Raw genomic sequence first — 22970 nt, forward strand, 5'->3', positions numbered from 1 at the left:
AGCCCTCTGGGGTTTTTGAAAAAGAAGTGCAGTAAATATGTGAAACGTGAAAGAATGTTAATATAGGTCGAATATAGGTAAGACAAAAGTGCCTGATCTGATGTCAGCTGCAAAAAATATTGATACATAATCAGGTATTTCATCAGGGGACTACACCTGACCATGTATCAGGAATTGTCTATTGTCATATTTAGAATACAGATGTATGTAGATAATTTCCAATGCTAATTTTAAATTATCTCCATACACATACCATTCTTCCTGTTCATAAAACTATTAGTGTATATGAGGGTGATACGAACATTCCTACCTCTATTGCTATTTTTTATCTTTATATATCTAAAATAATCCTTTTTCCCTTTCCCATCTTGAATTTAATACCTCACCCTATACCATGTGCTTTATTGAACCATTGAATTCCAATCTACACAAAATTCCAATTACACTAAATTTCAATCTAAATCCTACACTAAATTCTACATATTTATATTAACCATATTCTAACTTTATCCTTATTTTTACTTTAATAAATTACACTGTGTTGGGGACTACCTTGTCCATACAGTATTAGAAAGTGATTTTTGTTGCTTTTTGGCCATTTACTTTTCTTCTACTACTATGGACTTTTTTTTAAACTATCCTCACCCTTCTAGTTACTGGTACTTTGTAACTTTCACATTCATTTATGCATACTTTTTTTTTTTTCAATATATTAATGCAAACTTATATATATTCTTGCATCCTTTAATGCTGCTTTGCACTTTTAGGTGCATCTATCAATGCACCTAAAACTGAATCTTCATTTACTGAAATATTTCATGGATCTTTCGTTTACTGAAATATTTCATCAACTGAGTACCTTTTTATCCTATGTAACTTTATAACCATTATATTTGAGAGGTTGCATATAGCATTAAGTACTACATGTATTTTTATTTAATTTAATTTTAATTTATCTTTTATTTTACAGGTACCTATTTATTTTTTTTTTTTTACATTGTTAATACATCTGTTGTGGTCACTATTCCTCCATTTATACTCTAATCTACTTATCTATATTCCATTATGGTCGTTGGGTATTTCTGCTGTTACAGGCAGTGCCCCTTGTCCATAATCCATACCAATTTTTTAATTATTCTTTTTAAGCTGTTTTTATTCACTACAACTACTTATTATTAATACATTATTTATATATAATCTCTTTAGTTATTGAATATATTTAATATATACAGTACGATATATATATATATATATATATATATATATATATATATCAACATATATCTAATTTTTTTTGTATATTAAATTAACAACAAAATGAAACTAAATTTGATTTATCATATTATAAGAAACTGCCCTCTGCGAGAGCCCAGCAGTTTGACTACTTGACATACATATAGATAGATCAGAGCAAAATGCCTTCATTGACTTAAGGGATTTCTAAAGAACACCTTTCAGAGAGGAGTTACCCTGTGGTGATATTACCATACTATCAGATCTGCTGTCATGGGAGGGGGATCTCATTACTAATTTTTAGTGATGAGATATACTACTCATCCAACCTTGTTCCAGGTTCATCAAATGGTATGCAATCTCTATAAAGGTGAATTCGATATTCACTTCTGCTGGATCACCAGCCACATTGGGATTAGCAGAAACCATTTGGCTGTTACTGCAACTAAATCATCAGCCCTGGCAAATAACCTTGCCTTATCACTCCCCTATACAGATTACAGGAAAATAATCCACAATAAAGCTATATTCTCAGTGGCAAGACTTGTGACATGGGCAAGTAACAAACAAACTATATCAGATTAAGCCTGCAATCAAATTATGGCAGTCTAATTTGCACAGGGATCATAAAGAGGAAGTTATTCTTGCTCAACTCTACATAAGACACGGTCATCTGACACATTCCTTTTTGCTGAGGACTAATGACCGTCCTATGTGCTAGCACTGTGATACCATTTTAATCCAGCAGTGATCCATGCCCCAAAAAGTTGCAGTGTGGGTCGTGCAGTACTTGAAAAGTGTCCAATTTTGTTTATTATTTATGGAGAAAGTTTTTTATTTTTTTAAATTCTGCTTGCAGCATACCAATATTACTTCTTTATTTATATATTGTAATACTTATTTTATGTAACTTTTTAATTTTTAATAAAAACAATTAAATATAAAAAAATATTATTTCAGGTAAAAACAAAAATAAAGAGCCGTATTCATAAAATAAGCAGGAAACTAATAGATTCTTCCATTTTTAAGTTCAGAAAACCATTAAGAGCATAAAATTTTAAAACTGTATTTTTATATCTGAGCATATATTGATGTATGTAAGCAAAAATTTCCAAAAATTCTGAGGATTATTAATTCTGCTGAAAAGAAAAAAAAAGTTAAATTATGAAATATAAACATAATCTTAATACTCATTTCCACTAATTAATGCAAAAAAGCCATTTAGAGTGCAAATTTTTAAAATTATGCATGCACACTTTTTTGCAATTTAGAATTTTGTTTGGTACACTGCTCAGAGGGGTCTACGGAAATGGATTTCAGTGTGTATTCAGTAATAGAATTTAAAAATGTTTGGATTTTTGACTACAGAAACACTCAATTTTTTTTTTTTTTTTAAATAGTTTAATTCTGCTGAACATAAAAATAACAATATAGACATTAAAGATATACAATTGAAGTATTATTTTTCTTCTTCATCAGGTTTGTTGAAGCAGTTAATGCATGTTATTCTTAAGTGGCTCAAGCATAAAAATTTGAAGCAGTGTTCACAGTAGAATCATGTTTTTTTTCTGTGCAGAAGTGGCACTGTTTTCTTGAACCTGATATAGGTTTTGTTGTTATCACTGTGGCTGTACCAGCTACTTTCTGTGTCCTTTCCCTTATTCACAGGGAATAGTGGTCATTAGTGACCTCTGTTTTACTTAGTCATTTTTAAGATTTGCAGATAACTTTTTCAGGATATGCCTTCTTGCCAGTTTTTTGGTTTCATTTGTATTGTTATAAAAAAAGTAGTACTTGTGCATTTATTCCTGCTATGTTTAACATGGAATAAAAAATTACCATTGGCAATTGCCTAGTCTTCCTGCTGACATTATATGCCTTGCATAACTCGTCAACTACATCAACTCTCCCTTTTGTAGATTTATGAAACAATATTATTTCATACTTTTTGGTATTATCTGGTGATGCATGTTTGATGCCGGAATAATAATTTGTGCCTTTTCTGGAAATGTAAGTCACAATGATAATATCTTTCTGGAATCCAAAGAGACCTGAATTTTCTTCTCTCTGCTTTGAGTTTACAAAATTTGGAAGTTCCCATTTGTTCTTTCTGATTTCTACTTATGTTAAATTGTGGTGTTTTAGAAGGTTGTTTATTGGGGGAAAACTTGTAAACCAGTTGTCACTGGTTACATTTCTGCCTGTACCACTTGTAGACCTTATAAGTTTTTGAATTATACTACTGGGATCATTTGTTTCTAAAGTACAGTCATTCCGGTTGTTTCCCCGCAAGCACTTCTAAATTTCTGGTGTAGTGTGATTTTTGCATCTGCATGGGCCAGTATTTTATGCTGTATTTATTTGTCTTTTTAGGCAGGTATTGTTGAAATTGGTATTTACCTTTAAATTTCTCCAGCTTCTTGTCTACAGTGACTACTCTGATAGCAAGTAGCACTTCTGGAAATTTTCAATAAAAATATAGAAAATCTCCCTTATTGGTGCCAACTTGTCAGTGACTCATCTTTGATTTCTAGTCTGTAAATCATCAAAGCATACAACTCTCAATAACCACCAAAAATGACAGAGTCATAGTCATCCAGAAGTGCTCCAGACTAGGTCACACTAGTGTGAAACCAGTGGGAAGAAAGATGAATACAGTTCCTGGGAACAAGGGTATTGGAGATTAGCAGGAATTACCTGAGGCAGTTCAGATTGATTGAGATTTGGGGACTAGATTAACTAGATTATAAAAATATAAATAGTGGATTAGAATTATGAATAATGTGGAAAGGCTAAAATATTTAGAGGAAACAATGACCAATTGTTTCCTCCAATAGTTCCTCTGTTAAGGCAGAACTAGACAAACGTTTGGAATGAATGGATCAGCGAAATGGGAAAGGGTTTTTTTTTTTTTTTTTTTGGCTGATGCAGTATAAGCTTGCTTTCTTGCATCATATGTCTCTGCATATGATGCAAGAAAAAATGCAAATGAAGTTGCAGAAAGTTCCTGGAACAATTGCTTAAAAGGAATTGGGAGGAAAGAAGATCACAAAAAGGAAAACTGTAAAATATTCCTCCTAAGGCTGAGATGTATTTACAAAGTGAGAGCATGAAACTGGTGTGTAACATTGAGTGTGAATGACATTTCATTCAACATAATCAAAATACCTGAGCAGCACCTGTGAGGTACCACATGTGCCTCCATCCAAAAATGGTTGTATAAATGGTTGGTACCTCTCAAGTGATTTCATCTAATTACTTTGTAAAAGTAATGAAATATCGTCTTCAAAAACAAATTAAATTTAGGAAAGTAAAAAAAAAAATTGCCATTAAGCTTGAATAAAAATTTTTTTTTTTTTTTTATGATAAAAATATTCTTGTTTCAGAGAACCTGACAGGGCCCGTTTGACCGTTGCCAGTTTAGTCGAACATATTCTTATGGAATATCCAGATTTTTTAAATGCATACCTTTTATGTTTTAGCACTTTTAACCCTCTGAATGAGCTTAATATACTAAGATTTTTCTGACAAAGACGACATGTCTGAAATTTTTAAAAACTACAAGTCTGTATACACAGATATAAATGCTTTATAATAATCATTGTATATATTTCTGTTTCTTTACCTGTGTTTACCTTAATTTTCTTGTTTTTTGGTATTGGACTTGACACATTATAGCCTTAATTGCTCATGCACCAAAAAAAAAAAAAATCACTTGCTCATTCACTCTTCACTGTAACCTAATATCATATATTATGTTTAGGTAACTATGGTAAAGGTCCAAGAGTGCCATGTGTTTCGTTCCTGCCATGAATGTTTAACAGCTAATGATCCTTACTGTGGTTGGTGTTCCTTAGAAAATAAGTAAGTTTAACTTCTAAATTTCTTGAACTTTAACAAAGTTGATAACTGTATCTTATATATAAAGATACAGTTATCAACTGTGTGTGTGTATATATATGTACCTCATATCTATTATATATAAAGATACAGTATTATTTATATATTCTGATCACTTCAGGCACCTGCAAAACTAGTGTAACCAAAGATTCCATGGCTTCCTCTTTCATCTGGCCTTGGATGCCAATTGTTATTGTTGCCAAGCTCCTCTTCACACTATTACAGGGCATTAGTGAAAAGTAGTTCATGTTTAGTTCAAAAAGTTTATATTCTGTTTATATCAGTATGAATTACTAGAAATCATTATCTTGTTTACTTTTTTTGTTTAATACCTGTTTATTATCCTCTACATAGCACAGTGAGGATTAAAAGGCTACACACCACTTTCTCAATGTGGTTACTCTGCTGGAATGGTGTGTTTGTGCGTGTGTGCAATAACATTAGCATTAGTAGAGGTATTTGATGTAAGAAAGCAAGCTTATGCAGCATCAGCCAAAAAAAAAATAATAATAATAATAATTAATAAATAAATAAATAAATAAAAAATAACCACTTCCACTTCACCCCTCTGTTCGTTCGAAATACCTGTCCAGCTGAGCCTTAAACTTATTTAGGCTATCAACTTCCACAACAAGGGATGGAAGTCTATTCCACCAACCAACCAACCAACCAACCAACCAACCACCCGCTGGCTAAAGGCAAATTTCCTCACGTCTATCCTACATCTGTCTTTTCTCAATTTGAATTTATGCCCTCTCAGGTAATTATTCTGAGCAAGAGAAAGAATCTCATCAGCATTGAGCATGCTCAAACCATTCAAGGCTTTATACACCTCTATCAGATCACCTCGCTGGTGCCTAGTCCCCAGACACTGTAATTTGCAAAACTTAAGCCTTTCTTCGTAAGAGCACCCCTTTGTTCCATTCACTAATCTTGTTGCCCTTCTCTGTACTCGTTCCAGCATCTCTACATCCTTCTTGAAATGAGGCCTCCATACAGTACTCTAGGTGTGGCCTGACCATTGCCTTATACAAGGGAATAATCATCTCCTTATTCCTGCTAGAAAAATTCCTATATATCGTCGACAATACACCATGAGCTACTCTTGCAGCCCATCTGCACTTCTCAGAAAACTTCATATCTGCCTGCACAACCACCTCCAGGTCCCTTTCATTCTGTACCACTGTCAGTGTAGTACTACAGAGTTCATACATTGCTCTGGGGTTGCTGTTTCCCATATGTAGTACTTTACATTTGTCAATGTTAAACTTCATTTGCCACCTCTCAGCCCATCTGCTCAACCTGTCCAGATCCTGTTGCAGTAGCATGGTGTCAGTAGTGTCCTTGACAAACTGCATAATATAACTGCAAATATACTATGGACAAATATTTGTCCATAACTGCAAATATACTATCACAGTAATGTCATAACTTCAAAAACTGAGAGAAAAATTTCAGTAAATAACAACAGCATGCTGAAGAGAATCACTACAATTCGGTTTGCATAAAAGATCAAATTTGCATTAGCTATCAACAGCAACATCAAGACAAACATTCTGGAACAAAATACAAAATATGGATGAGAACTACTAGAAACCATTGTAATACCCGTGATTTTTTTTTGTCCCCTTGGGAGTGTTATTGTCCCTTTGAGAATCCCTGCTTTAAGTAAGTCTCACATCAATACAGATCACTTCCATCTAGTTGATATTTTTTCTACATATTCTTAATGCAAGAAGGATTGATACTTATAATTAGGTCAAGTGTATTGCTTTCTCTTGTTTTCTCTCTAACCTATTGGTGTAGAAAACAGTCATCCAGTAAATCTACAAAAGTTTTTCTTCTGTGTGAGTGATCAAACCACATGGTCCAGTCAGTATCTGGAAAGCAAATAGTCTATTATAAGACATTCTAATTTAATGTTTGTACAGTTGTCCATTATATTCATCACAGTCATTAGTGCTATAATACACTCCTGCCCTCATTTTTTTTTTCCCAGGTCTTATGTCACACCGAACTGACTCACCATTGCACTGGCCACCAGTGTCCACTGAATGCACCGCCTTAGTTATGTGCTTCTTAACTATGAGCGTAACCTCTCCTCTCCTCCTGCCCTTTCTGTACACATTTTACTTCCCATATTCAAATTCTGAATCACTTAGATATATCTGAGTGACACCTTCCCTCTGATATCGCCTCTGATATCCCATATTCAAATTCTGAATAGATATATCTGAATGACACCTTGCCTCTGATATCACCATATTTTCTGTATTTGGTGATCACTTCAAATTTATTTAGTATGCTCCTTGCAATAGTGTACATACATATACCTGCAACTAATTTTATTGAAACTAACACAGCCGATCTATTTGCTTGTTGCACAAAGTGCAACAAGCAAATACATGGGCTGTTAGTTTTAATTCAAATATATAGAATACACATACCATTGATTAATTGTAATCAATGTTATGTGTATTCTATATACTTGAATTAAGTCCAGGCTGAATATAATCACTGATACTCTAATAATATGTACATTGTATCAAAATCAGTCTTCAAGCATACCTATAATTTTTAGATCTTTAATTCCTGTGTAATTTTGTCTTCTAGGTGTAGTTTACGAGCTGCTTGTGCTGAAGCTGCTCAGGATCCCCTCTATTGGCTGTCATATAAGAGTGGACGATGTACCTCCATTACTATTGTAGATCCCCCTCAGATTCAACGCACAACAGCTCGTTATGTAAGTTGCAGATTTTCCTCAATTTTATTATTTTTATTTTTAAATCATTTTGTATTGCTTTTTCTGTCTTATTTCTTGAAATTTAATATAATTTTATGGTCATTAAAGTTATTGCTTGAAATCCATATTGGCATTCTGCAATGCATCTATATCTTCTATTTAGGGAGGATTTCTGAGTTGGTTTTAGACAAAAATCATACTTACTGACTTTAGAATGTCCAGAACAATTATCTTTCATCTTAACTTTATATATACATCAAAACTGCAGTAAAATACTCAGATCTTGCTTAATGGGCAAGCCGACATGGCATTGACTCTGTCTTTCTTCATTTCCTGAGGCGCCTCCATATTCAGGTGGGCAGGAGCAGTAGTGCGTAGCACACGCTTCTTGATTAGACTGGGGTTCGAGCCGATGACCTCCAAATACGGAGGATGTGGAAAGGTCAGGGAATGACTACCGCATATCCCCGGAGCAATATGGCCTTAGTTGCTAATGCTCCTAAAAACCAAAATAACAAACAGTCATTTCCTGAAAAACAAAAAAGGGGTTTAGTGCTGAAAGCCCCAGACTATGGGATATTTACTAGACGAACAAGTTAGTGCAAAGCATGATTTTAGTTCGTAGAAAATTACTGAAGATGTAACAAAAATTATGTTATTTCACCTATTTCAGTTACGTACTACAAACTAAAATGATTCTTTACACTAACTTGTTCATTTAGCAAATTTCCTTAGTCTGAGGCTTTCAGCTCTAAACCTCCTTTTTAGTCTTTACTGTCACATACTATCTGGTATCTCTCATATTGTGGAGTTATACTTCCTAACTAGGTTGTCAGTCGTATCACCAGGATACCTACCCACCCACCCACCGATGAGAGGCCAACGAGCTTCGAAATGGTGCTGTCTGGGTGGTGGTATCTGCCGAGAATAAGTAACATTAGCCTTCTCTACTGGCCAAGAATTGCTTATTCGAGGTAGTGCAACATCAGGACAACTCTCTGTGAAGGCATTAACAATATGAGATGTAACAAAAATGATGCTGTTTCAGCTACTTCGGTGATTTACTGTGAACTAAAATGATGCTTTGCATTTTTCTTCAAAATGAGGCACTATAATCTACTTTTGCTATCCATAAACTATATAGAGCCCCTCGACATCTGGGCACAATTCTATAGAACCAAAAGGAATTCACTATTCAATGATACAGGAATTAAGTATTGAATAATTACAGTCATTTCTTAATCTGTTTAATAAATTGTATGTAGAAGATACATGTTCTAAACAATGCATCATGCTATAGTATTTGCTTTCCCCAAACCAGGTAAAGGTTCAGCGGATTGCCTATTACCTTGACCAGTTGTCACACAACAGCTTTCTTAATTCCCAGAAGCTACACTGGATATACAACACTATGTGCATCAAGCCTGCTGGATGAAAAGAAAAAAGGAAAAGGAGGAGTGGTGTACATAACTTAATATTGAGCCAAATCATTCTTGAGTCTCTAAACACAGTACACAATGACTGCCTGCTTAATTATTTACCTTTTATCTCTCATTGCTATGCAAAATAACGGCCTCTATAATAGGATGTATTACCCCAGGGGCTCACATCAGGTGAGTATGGGTTTGATGCACCCAGGGTCCTGACCTGGATGTCATCATTCTTCTGATTCTTGTTCTCTCTCTCTCTCTCTCTCTCTCTCTGGGTAATTCAGAAATTTTTTTTTTTTTTTTTTTTTCGGCTGGTGAAGCATAAGCCTGCACCATATGGTGGTAATAATAATAATAGTATACAGACCCCCACAATTGCATTTAATAATGAGGCCTTCAACAGCTACAGCTATATGCAGGGCCTCTAACCGTGGGAGGTGGTGGGCATTATGGGTCCCATCCAATATTTAAATGTTCATCCAGGGTCAAGATTACAGTGCTGTTTAACCCAGTAATGCTCTGCAAGAGCAGAACTGCTAAAATTGGCCTGGCAAATAGCCCCTTCATGCTTGAAAACATGATCACGTAGCCTGCTCTCATATTTGTAAATATAACCTACCCCACAATCTGGGAAAGCAGTATGGTGTACTACCATTTAATGATGCAACAATGGAAGAGTTGATTTTATCCTAGGAATTACTAATTGCAATCTTCTAACAGGAAGTTGTACACAGCCAACATGGTAACACCATAAAATCCTGGCAAGACGAGTGGAGTGGATAGTAGGAAATGTATATGGTGGCAATGCTTGAATTTCCGCACCTAGAAACTTGAGTACGTTTAAAAACGAGCATCAGAACATTGACTTTTTTTTTTTTTTTTTTTGCAAGATCTAAGATTCTGTCTTAGTTAGTTAGTTATTTGGTTTTTAGGAGCATTAGCAACTAAGGCCATATTGCTCCGTGATATGCGGTGGTCATTCCCTGACCTTTCCGCATCCTCCGTATTTGGTGGTGTCGGGCTCGAACACCGGTCTAATCAAGAATCGTGTGCTACGCACTGCTGCTCCTTCCCACCTGCCTACGGAGGCGCCTTTCTGTCTTAGAAGGATTGAAATGAACTAAGATTTTTTTTTCCCCACTGGGGAATTAACCAGAGATCACTATTTAAGGAACTGGTGTTTCATGCTGTATCTGGTTGTAAAAAGTAAGGTTTCTGAAACTGAAATGTAATGTAGTAGTATCAGCAAAACCACAAATGTGATTTCCAATCATTGGAAAGTCATTATTAATAAACAGGAGGAAACCAATTGATATAAGAATAAAACTGAGGAACTTCTGCATTAGTAAGAAGTTAGAAGGCAGAGTAATCGTCATATATAGTGGGCAGTAAGAGAGAAAAAAAAGTTTTCCTACTGCAGAAAAAAAAAAAAAAAATAGAAAACCATAAGTTGGAAGCTAGTTTAGAAGACCTTTAGGCTAAACATGATCAAGAGCCTTTGGAATATTGAAAGCAATGGGTTTTCTGATGGGCTGTTCATGGAATTTGTACAAAGATGAGTAACATTGAGGACCCATATTTGTGAACATTATTTAGTTTTAAAGTTTCAAGACAGTGTAAGAGTTAGCAGTTGGTAAATTTTTCCATAACTCTGGAAAGAGTTGAAGTAGGGAGGGGATTTGTTACCAGATCCAGAAATTAGTTGGATACATGTAAATTCTACGCAAAAACCAAGGGACGGGTGAAATAGCAGTGAGTATGTATAATAATAAAAAAAAAAAAAAAAAAAAAAAAGCGACTGACTGTGGAACGTGTACTTTAAAAACAATTTTAGAAATATCATCAGAACCTGCAGATTTCAGCACATTAAAATTGCAGGATTGATTTTCTACTTGGAGACCAAGAGAGTCATTCAATTGGATGTGTTTCGGATGACAGTATGTTTACTAATATAACTGATGCAATAAAACCACCTGAATGAAAGGTCAAAGTACGGATGGGCAAAAGTTGCAGCCAGTAACTATACAAGAAACCAGAAATCGACTCCTATTTGGACAGACAGCTTTATAAAAATCAAGTTTAGATTTATTAGTAACTTGTTTACACTCTTGTATAGGCAGAAAGTTAGGCTTGTGTTCTCTTGTGTGTAGACAGAAAAGTTAAACTTGTGATCTTGATTAAAAGGCAATTATGGTATGCATAATCATGTATTCACCACCCTTCATAAATTTTCTCAAAAAACATAGTTTAGACAAAGAACAATAGTTTAGTGTGGAAAGAGGAATAAAGGATTTCACATCCTGAAAGAATAATTTTAGCATTAGCAAAGGCACATGATGCAAGAAAGCAAGCTTATTTAGCATCAGCCAAAAAGAAAAAAAAAAAAAAAACATGCACCGTTCTCATTTCACCCATCCACTCACTCCAAATGTTTGTCTAGTTCTGCCTTGAATCTATTTAAGCTATCAGCTTCCATGGGTACCTCTCCTGAGTCCAAGGAAGCTCTCATAATTATGGCTAAGGGTTTGCTTACTTCCCTTGCTGCCTCCTTTAATTTAACTGGAAAGATTCCATCCACCCCAGATGTCTTTCTTATGTTTATCTTCAACAACGTCTCCTCCACTTTACTCTCAGTAATTACAATATTATCTAGCTTACTGTCAGAGTTTAATACATCTCTGGCATTCCCCTCCCTGATTAACTCCTCATGTGTGAACGTAGATGCAGAATATTCATTTAGTGTGTTAGCTACCTGAGCAGGATCATCAACAGTTGAACCATCGATATCAAGTGGACCAATCTGACTCATCCCCATCCTTCTAAAGTTTACATAAGTAAAGAACTCCTTGCTGTTTTTATTTGCATCCTTTTCCAAAGATTTCTCGTAATTTGCATTTGCCTGCTTAACCTCCTTTGTGATTTGGTTACAGACCAGCTTATGCAGCATCAGCTAAAAAAAAACCACTTCCATTTCACCCCTCCGTTCGTTCGAAATACCTGTCCAGCTGAGCCTTAAATTTATTTAGGCTATCAACTTCCACAACAAGGGATGGAAGTCTGTTCCACCAACCAACTATCTGCTGGCTAAAGGCAAATTTCAGCACGTCTTTCCTCAATCTGAATTTATGCCCTCTCAGGTGATTATTCTGAGCAAGAGTGAGAATCCCGTTGGCATTGAGCATGCTCAAACCAATCAAGGCTTTATACACTTCTATCAGATCACCTCGTTTGTGCCTAGTCTCCAGACACTGTAATTTGCAAAACTTAAGCCTTTCTTCATAAGAGCAAGCCTTTGTTCCATTCACTAATCTTGTTGCCCTTCTCTGTACTCGTTCCATCAGCTCTACATCCTTCTTGAAATGAGGCCTCCAGACCTGTATACAGTACTCAAGGTGTGGCCTGACCATTGCCTTATACATGGAATAATCACCACCTTATCCCTGCTAGAAAAATTCCTATATATCATTGACAAGACACCATGAGCTACTCTTGCAGCCCGTCTGCACTGCTCAGAGAACTTCATATCTACCTGCACTATTACCCTCAGGTCCTTTTCATTCCCTACCACTGTCAGTGTAGTACCACAGAGTTGATACGTTGCTCTGGGGTTGCTGTTTCCCATATGTAGTACTTTACATTTGTCAATGTTAAACTTCATTTGCCACCTCTCAGCCCATCTGCTCAACCTTTCCAGATACTGTTGCAGCAGCATAGTGTCAGTAGTGTCCTTGACAACCCTGCCAACCCTTGTATCGTCTGCAAACTTGGACATTAAGCTTGATATACCATCATCAATGTCATTTATAAATACAGAAAACAATAGCAGACCCAACACTGAACCCTGAGGGACTCCACTAATAACATTAGTCCACGATGAGCAGTGTCCATTGATTATTATTAATAGCCATATGGTGCAAGGAAGCCTGAGGCTTATGCTGCACCAGGGAAAAAAAAAGTTCCTGAGAGAGAGAGAAAGTCAAAAGTAAAGGGAATCACCAAGAAAGAGAAGAATGATGATATCCAGCTCAGGACCCTGGGTGTGCCAAGCCCATACTCACCAGATGTAGCCCCCGGGATTACCACTCTGTCTTCTCCCCCTCAGCCATCCATTTATCCATAGCAGCAATTTTCCTCCAATGCCACACTGTTCCAATTTGTGCAGCAGTCTTCCATGTGCAACAGTATCAAAAGCCTTTCTAAGATCCAAATATATAATATCAAAGTTATTCCCTGCATCCAGTTCTTTTGTGACTGCATCATAGTATCCAATCAAATTGGTCAGGCAAGACTGTCTTAACAAAACCATGCTGTGTCTGAGCTATAACTGAAGTCTTATTATTATTATTAATATCCATATGATGCAAGGAAGCCTGAGGCTTATGCTGCACCAGGGAAAAAAAAATTTCCCAATTGAGAGAGAGAGAGAGAGAGAGAGAGAGAGAGAGAGAGAGGAGTCAAAAGTAGAAGGGACTCACCAAGAAAGAGAAGGATGATATCCAGCTCAGGACCCTGGGTGTGCCAAGCCCATACTCACCAGATGTGAGCCCCCAGGGGTAAATCTAGATGATCCTGCAGTGCTTCTTTAACCAGTGCCTCCATTAATTTTCCTGGAACAGAAGTTAAACTCACAGGTCTATAATTACTTGTGTCAGCCTTTGATCCTCCTTTGTGAATTGGGGTCACATTTGCATATCTCTAGTCTATGGGTACCTCCCCTGAGTCCAAAGAAGCTCTCATAATTATGGCTAAGGGTTTGCTTACTTCCTTTGCTGCCTCCTTTAATATAACTGGCTAGATCCCATCCATCCCAGGTGCCTCTTTTATGTTTATCCTCAACAATTTCTCCTCCACTTTCCTCTCAGTTATTACAAAATCATTAGCTCACTGCCAGAGTTTACTGCACCTCTGGCATTCCCCTTCCTGAATAACTCATGTGTGAATGTAGATGCAAAATACTCGTTTAGTTTGTTAGCCACCTGAGCAGGATCCTCAACTGTTTAACCATCAATATCCAGTGGACCAATCTGATTCATCCCTTTCCTTCTAGAGTTTGTATAGGTAAAGAACCCTTTTCTGTTTTTCTTTGCATCCTTTGCAAAGGATTTCTCATAATCTGCCTTTGCCTGCTTAATCTCCTTTGTGACTTGGTTACAGACCAACTTATATCTATCATAAGCTTCCACGTCACTCATTAATTTATACGTATCCCATGCATTTTTCTTCTCTGCTCTATGTCTCATTAGTTCATCTGACATCCATTTAGGCCTAAACCTTGAACAATATTTCTTAGTTGGTAGGTTTTTTTTTTTTTTTTTTTTTGGTAGTTGTTGGCACATAGGCTTCTGTGGCCATAATGCACCTCCCAAGGTTTTTGCAGTACTTTGATCCAACCCGAGGCGGGAATCGAACCCGCGACCTTTGGGTTGCCAGGCAGGCACTTTACCCACCCGGCTAGCCCGGTCGGCTAGTTGGTAGGTAAAGCCTAGTAGCTTCCAAGATAAGTTCTTTGAATGCTTCCCATTTTGAATTTGCTGTTGGTAACATCATCAGTTGGTCCCACTGTATAGAATTTAAATACTGTCTCAGACCATTGTAGTCGCCTTTACGAAAGCAAAAACCCTTCCCTTTACCCCTGATGGTAGTTACCTCTTTGAGTAAATCCCACTTCAGCACACTGTGATCACTGCCACCAAATCCCCCATTATCTGCAGATTCTTAATGCATGAAGAATCACTACTGATAATCAGATCAAGAGTATTACTCCCTCTAGTTGCCTCCTGAACATGCTGATGTAGAAAACAATCATCCAATAAATCTCCAAAAGCCTTGCTGGTGTGTGAGTGACCAACCCACAAATTCCAGTCAATATCTGGGAAATTAATATCCCCCATTATAAGACTCTGATTTACTGGCCCACTCTATTTCCCTTTACAGTTTTTTATTATACTCATCAGAATCATTAGGCCTATAACACACCCTTACTCTCAATTTTAATCTTCCAGTGCTTATGTCACACCAAACTGACTCGACACTGCACTGTCCAGTGATGTCGACTGGCTTCACTTCCTTGGATTTTGTGTTTCTTAACTAATAGCATAACCTCTCCTCCCTTCCTATCCTGTCTATCCTTTCTGTACACATTGTACTCCTGCATTCCTTATACCTGTGTGACACCACGTCTCTGATATCCCAACAATATCTGCCTTTGATGTTTTGAGCAGTACCTCAAATTCATCAAATTTATTTACCAAACTCCTAGCATTGGTGTACACGCAAGTATACATGCACCTGCTCCTATTCTTAGCTACCCTGACACAACCCATGTATTTACTTGTACCGCAATGACTCCCAGCAGTCTCTGAAATATCCTGCATCATGTTTTCCAGGCTGCTGCTCATTCCAATAGTAGCAGTGCAAGAATCACTTTCACCTCTGCCAGTGGCTACTGTTAATCTGTTAGTCCTTGTATCCCCCCACAATCTAGTTCCGACCCACCTAACACTGTCTCGATCGTATCAGCAAATATTCTTGCACCCTTTCTATTTAAGTGTATCCCATCCCTGTAGAAGCAGTCTCTACTCTTAACAAGTACAGTCCAGGCTGAAATAAATTCTACCACTTGAGCCTTGCACAGTCTTTCCAGGGCCGAATTGATTGACAAGGCTCTCATCATATACTCCCTCCTATCGTGTTTGGGCAGAATTGCAGACACTTTCAAATTCAACCCTAATTCATGGCTTTTTTGAACAGTGACCTGTACTTGTTAAGTAATTCTGCCGGTCTCCTACTCTTAATATCATTAGTGCCAATGTGTACAACTATATCACCTTTTGTGCCCTTAAAAGATGATATCTGCTCTACAATGTCATCAACCTTTGCCCCTGTTAGTCATACCCTGGTCCAGTTCCACCTATCCTTTTTACAAAGCATGTTCACCATTTCCCTGACAATAGAGTTATCAACAACTACTAGTTCCTGTGGAACTAGCGCATTCTGCCTTGGGGGTGCCGCTGTGTTGCGTGATGACCAAGTGCAAGCTCTGGTGTTGATGTGGGCTGCCGAGAGCTTGATGGGCCCTCATTTTAGATCCTTTGAGGGCATCCACATATAGGCCCATAACAATGCCGAGTTGTCTCCTGATTTCCTTACACTCCTTACATCACATACACACAAAGACATCCCCCATGGCAAATGTCCCGTACCTGATTGCTCCACAAACATCATGCAAGCAGTGCATTTTAAAAGGTTGTGATTCAGAGGGCAACTTCCCCCTCAGGTCTCCCCTGAGCCACAGCACTCCCATTAACTTGAGCCTTTTGCTTTGCTGCTCTGGTCTGAGTCATGATTTCGATTTAATTTCAATAAAATTTCAATTTCCGTACAAAATTATAACCCTGAACTTGTATCTCAACACAGTTATAACGCTATATATATTTTTCAGCATCAAGTATTATCTAAGAGTTCCATTTATATAACTTCCATATCAAGTTATGTATTAATTAATTATGTTACGTTTGTAATCTAAGTCGTTATATGTATATAGTTAAAAAGTACAATTTAATTGAAAATGAAGTTTAACAAGATTAATAGATTTTACTGATTGATTGACAATATTATATTATATTATATACTATACTATACTATACTAAGCTTTCGCTATCTAGTTCGGGATGTATGTTGTATCGTATAACAATGGTGGCAAGTTGCGAACGGTAAATCTACGTACGCTTAAGTATTAATTAATTTCCAAATCTCGCTGTCTCGATTCAGAATAAACTAAGGATCCTGACGAGGTCTATAAGCTACTTTTAGAAAATAATTTGATATAACAATTGGTCAATAAAGCGGCTAAATATGGCTATAAAAACTTCTCGTTCAGCAGAGCTGCAACTTGTAACACGTGGATTTAATACCTTTACCGATACTAAATAATCAGAGGCGGATTTAACGGCGGCTGCACCGGGCGCGCGTCCTAGGCCCCGACTTCTGAAGGGCCCACGCAAAACCCCAACAAATTAGTTGAACATATTAGTTCATCTAATTTGTTGGGGTTTTGCGTGGATAGTTGAACATATTAGTTCAACTAATATGTTCAACTATTAGTTCAAAACTTTGTGATTATTATTATGCTATTATTAATTATATTATACATATATTATATTCAAATTTTATTGTAAATAAAACATTAATAGTACATAATATTAATATTAATAGTACATAATTTCAGAAATGTTTCTCACTATTAAATTCAAAAACAGGATACTTTTGCAAATTATCTTCATATTTGCAAAATGATCAAATTTTTTTTCTTTGAGATCCTTAGCCATTTCCAAAAATTGATATTTATATGCAGAAATACTACTAATCATGTCACCCACATTTTTTTTTTTTTCCCCCCCTTGTAATTCTAAATTCAAATCAATTTACTGGTAAAATCTGCCAAAAAAAGCCAGATCTTGCAGCTGCTGATAATCATCTCCACAATTTGATCAACATTTTTTTTTTTTTTTTTTTTTTTATTCATTCAGCAAATTTCGAAATCTGTAGAAACTTACTTCGACTCAGCCACTTCACATCTGTGTGTAATATCAGATCTGGTTCATTTTCATCAAGGTGCATTTTGAACAGTTTCCTTTTAAGAGATTGTCCTCTGTTGGAATTCACGATTTTGAAAGCTATGTTGTTATTTTTGGTTTTTAGGAGCATTAGCAACTAAGGCCATATTGCTCCGGGGATATGCGGTCATTCCCTGACCTTTCCGCATCCTCCGTATTTTGTGGCCACGGGCTCAAACCCTGGTTTAATCAAGAAGCATGTGCTACGCACTGCTGCTTCTGCCCACCTGGCTACGGAGGCACCTTGAAAGCTATGGTCATAATGCTTTAAGTACTTAATCTTTTGCTGGCTAACACTTTTTGGTGGATGATACAGTGATAAATCAAATAATCTAGGAATTCATCATCCTTTTGGCACAATGCGATGAATCTGTTAAGATGCCCCATCATGCTTTAGCTCCATCTGTTGTTATTGATGCGAGCTTAAAGAGTGATAATTTTATTTTTTTCGATAAAATTTTTGAATGCGTTAAATATATTAAGACCTCTAGTTCTTTCTTTTAACGAAACCATACCCAGCAGATCTCTAGTGGCAGAATCATCGAAAACCATACGAATCAACGAGCAATATCACTGACGTCTGTTGTAAAGAAAAGGACACACTTTTCAATGAGCACACAATTGTTTGCTCACATTTTTACTCATTTTTTTGATGCTTCCATCACAGTATTTCAAAATAATTGCAGATCTTGAAGGGCACTTTTAATTCCATTTTTGTTCTTAAAATTTCAAAAAGCAAATCCATTATTTCTAAAAATGCATCTTTGATGAATTGACCATCAGAAAATGGTTTTCACTTTTTTGAAAGAAATGACTCACTTTAAATAATGCCGCAGTTACTGCTTTAGATTTTAAATTAGGTGTCACGAAGAAATTTTGTTGTGCAAATAATCTGGATTTAAGTTCTTTTAATTTATTTTTTCTTAGGTCACTATTTGGCAGAAAATTCCGATTGTATTTACCATGGAGCGCTTTGAAGTGCCTTTCTAAATTTCCTTTTTTGGGTATAGCCACAGAAGCATTGCAGATCAAATAACAATATTTTTCTTTCACCATTACAAAAAAGTATTCTGGTTCCCACTCTTGATGAAAATGATACGTTTTACTCTTTTTCATAGTATTCATTTTAAATCGAAGGGTATTAAATTCACATATAAGCACTGTCCAGTTATTAATATTAAGTAAGCCAAATAAGAATTCGACACATATGCTATGCTGTCCTCAACGTAACTTTGTGACTTTTCACTAGAAGCCTAGCGGCTGCATTGGCGACAAGAGTGGTCATGTGGTTCAATGGATTTGTAATAAGTGTATGCAGTGGGGTGCATAATAACATTTAGATTTGACTAATCTATTTTTTTTATATATATTTAAATTTGTTGCAATTGACTGAAAGGAAAGCCGCGATTGACTTGTTGGCCACCCCTGCTATAACATATGTGAACATGTGTATATGTAATGGGCGGCACCTAGAACGTCTCGTTCAACTCTGCCTCGTGTCTCTGTGAAGAACAGTATCACTACAAACGGGCCAGATATGTGTGTGACGTAGGTTTGTGTGTGTGTTCTGTTGTTATGTTCTGGCCACTTGGCTACCCAGAAGCATCAGTCACCTGGACAGATGATTCTGGGTACTCGTCCACACCACGGGAAGGTGGGCCAGTTCCAGTAGAGCACGTAATGCCTCAAAAGAGACTCTGACCCACCTGATGTTGCCGAAAGGTGGGCCAGATGCCCATTCCAGAGAAAAAAGAAGGAGAGAAAAGATAAAAATAAATAAATAATAATAATAAATAAATAAATAATAATAATAAATAAATAAATAAAATAATAATAATAAATCAATAAATAAAATAATAATAATAATAATAATAATAAAAATAATAATGATAATAATAAAGTAAACACAACCCGTGGTGCTGGTTAAAAAAAAAAAAAAAAAAATCATTAGCGAGGAAAAAAAAAAAAAAGACACGTTGCGATAAAAAAAAAAATACTAAATAAATAAAAGAAAAAAGTAAAATAATAATAACTAATAGTAAAAGAAAGAAGAAAAAAAAAGGCTAGTCTTCAATAAATACTCTTGTATCCAGAATAATTCAGATGTGGAACTGATGACCTTAGGATCAGTGCAATGACAATTCATGCAAACATGAACCATAGAAGAAAATAAATCAGAGAAGCAAATTATTGTCCCGCTTACACAGTTGGATTTGGTGGATTGTTCTGGTGCGCTAATCTGGCGTTGATTCTTCTTCTGCGAGAAAACATCTCGGAGGCAAAGTTCTGAAGAGCTGTGAGATGATTCTTATTATGCAGAAGCATTTCCTCTTTCTCTGGAGAGAGATCTGGAACGTCAGTTCGGAGCTTCACCCTAAGATCGTCGTAGATTGCACAGTTAAAGAGCAGGTGACTCCAATCTTCTGTATAGCCACAGCTGCAGAGATCGGTGTGATGCAAGCGAAACTGAAAGAGTTTTGATTGAGAGAGCCATGTCCTGTTATCAGAAAGGAAGTTTGCATAGTTAAAAAGAGCACCATGTTTTACCGATTTAGAGAGTAAGAAGGTCACATCAGGCAGGAATTTTCTTGTCGTTGCTCCAAGTGCGGTGGTGTCCCATCTGGTCTGCCAGATGCTAATTAGCTCGTTAAACCATCTGAATTTCTCTTTTTTAGGATCTTCATTTAAATTTAGCTGGATACCAAGTAATTCTGAAGGTATTTGTTTTTTGTGTCGAAAGCAGATGCCATGATAGATGACAAATAGATCCAATGGGAGGGACCCTGCAATAACTTGCACTGCAGCAGTGGAAACTGTTCTACAGACTCTGAGAATAGAGAGGAGCATGCTCCGCTGGATGGATTCTGTTTTAACCTCATTTTGAATTAGTGGCACAATGAAACCAAGCTCCTGCTGCATAGGTGACTATGGGCAGGAATACAGCATTATAGTAAAGAAAGAGTGACTTCCTAGAGAGACTCCACTCCCCTCTGGAAATTCGAATAATTGACCCTGTGAACTTTTGATTTTGGTACTTATGTGAATCAGATGAGGATAGAAGGAAAGCTTATGGTCAATAATGACCAAAGGAGTTTTGCCTCAGTGACTATAGGAAGCCGCTTGCCAAAATTGACTTGGGGAGGCCGCCTGAGATCTAATTTGGATTAAAAAGCATCATATTTGTTTTCGCTGGATTAATTTTAAGTTTGTTAGCCAATGACCAGGAGGAAAGGTCAGTTAAAATCCAGTTTGCATTCACCTCCAACACTGCACAAGAACTGCCTGTGACCACAATTGTCAGGTCATCGACGAAAGCAAAAATTTTGCAATTCTGGAGAGAGTGGCCCAGCCAGTCTTGAAGCACAATGTTCCAGATAAGGGGCCCCAGGACTGAACCTTGGGGGCACCCTCGAAAAACCTTCCTAGAGACTTGGAGGAAGTTGGACTTGACAATTATTGAGCGGTCAGAGAAATAATTTGTACATATGAAAAGAGCATCTGGCAGGCCGGAGACGTTCAAGGGTGCTGTCCTACCAGAGAGTGTCAAAGGCACCCTCGAAGTCGACCATAATAGCTAGTTCCAACTTGGATTAGAATTTATAATGTGACAGACAAAGTCAGACAAGGCCTCCTCGCAAGAATGACCTGGGGTGAAGCCATATTGACAGGGAGAAAAGAGATTTTGTTGTTGAAACAGAGCTGTTAGTCGAAGAGCCATAAGCCGCTCCAAGATCTTCCCTAGATTAGCAAGCAGCGTAATTGGTCTGTAGGCACGTGGATTTGAGGCAGGCTTATCTGGTTTTTTGATAAGACGGAGCAAAGAAACCTTCCAAACAGAGGAAAGATGCCTTCCATGAGGCACTTATTGAAGAGCAAGAGCAAGTAGAGAGGTCTTAATTTTAACAGCCGGAGAATGAACACATATTCAATCATATCCATTCCCGGACACTTCTTCACATTGATCGTCTTGACCACCGAGGTAAGTTCCTTTAAAGTAAATGGCTCGGTACGTTCCTCAATGATGTATTTGTTATTTGCCTCCCGACAATTTGCCATATGCTCTGGAGAATCTTCAGAAGGATTATCCATAGGGAATAAGTTATTAAGAATTTGGTTGATAGTCTGTCCAGCCAGAGGTTTCATGAGTCTCAGTAGTAACAGTACCAAGGACATCAGAGGTAAATGTTCTCTCCCGAGCTATCTTGTACATGAGGCCCCACGGGTTTTTGCTGTTGGATTCTTTACAAAGATGGTCCAGGTTTCTCTTTTTCTCATTGCAATTTCTTTACAGAAGGCATTTTTTTTGCAATGTAGTCATTATATAATAGCATAACGTTGTCGCAGGCCAGTTGCGGTGTCGCTGATATAACTGTCAGGCTCGGTGAACTGATTTGCGAAGAGTAGTAAGGTCCTGGGACCACCAGGAGCGGACTTTAGAGCAGATGGTCTTTTTCTTTGCTGATTTATAGGAGGCTTTTATAAGAGATTGTTGGATAAGTTGGGCTAGATTTTCTGCAGAAGTTAAGCTGAAACTGTCTGGAGGGTTTGATGGAAAGTCATTAGTGATGGAGGCATCAAGAGTCCCAGTCAACAGTTTTTGTGCAGAATCGGACGAAGTCAGGTGTTCTGGGTGAGTTGTGGCTGTTAGGCGCATCGACAGAGATGTGGAACACAATGGCTCTGTGATCACTGAGTGTCCAATCTGGAATTGTAACCCAGTCACTGATGCTGGAATTTAAGTCACTGCTGGTGAGTGTAACATCAATGTTCGACTCCCCAGTTGAGCTGCAATAGGTGGAGAGCTTGCCTAGTCGATTATGGACTGCTAGGTTATAATAAAGTCCTCAAGAAGAAGACCTCGGGCATCAGAAACAGCACTGAACCAGAAATGGGACTTTGCATTGACATCCGAAGTAATCAGGATGTTCCTAGAGCCAAGGAAGTTGAGCGCAAACTCCAAGAAGTTTAATGAGTCGCTGAAGTCTGCAGAAGGGGGACAGTAGATTGATAGAAGATAGAAGGAGAGAGATGAGAATGTGATTTGCACAC

The 22970-nt window shown here is 37.1% G+C and overlaps 1 protein-coding gene across 4 annotated transcripts in view; it reads left to right on the forward strand.

Annotated features, from left to right (window-relative positions):
• The window catches only part of LOC150080768 (plexin-A2-like), a 1384718-nt gene that overhangs the window by 890302 nt on the left and 471446 nt on the right, over nt 1-22970 (forward strand). For all 4 annotated transcript variants that reach the window (XM_090381170.1, XM_090381171.1, XM_090381172.1 and 1 more), the window contains 2 exons: nt 4997-5097; nt 7747-7876. In XM_090381170.1, the coding sequence (XP_090237296.1) occupies nt 4997-5097; nt 7747-7876 (231 nt within the window). The remainder of the gene's footprint in view (nt 1-4996; nt 5098-7746; nt 7877-22970) is intronic.

Source organism: Mastigoproctus giganteus, chromosome 9 (assembly GCF_048544385.1).
Source record: "Mastigoproctus giganteus isolate SK-2022 chromosome 9, ASM4854438v1, whole genome shotgun sequence".
NCBI lineage: Eukaryota > Metazoa > Arthropoda > Arachnida > Uropygi > Thelyphonidae > Mastigoproctus > Mastigoproctus giganteus.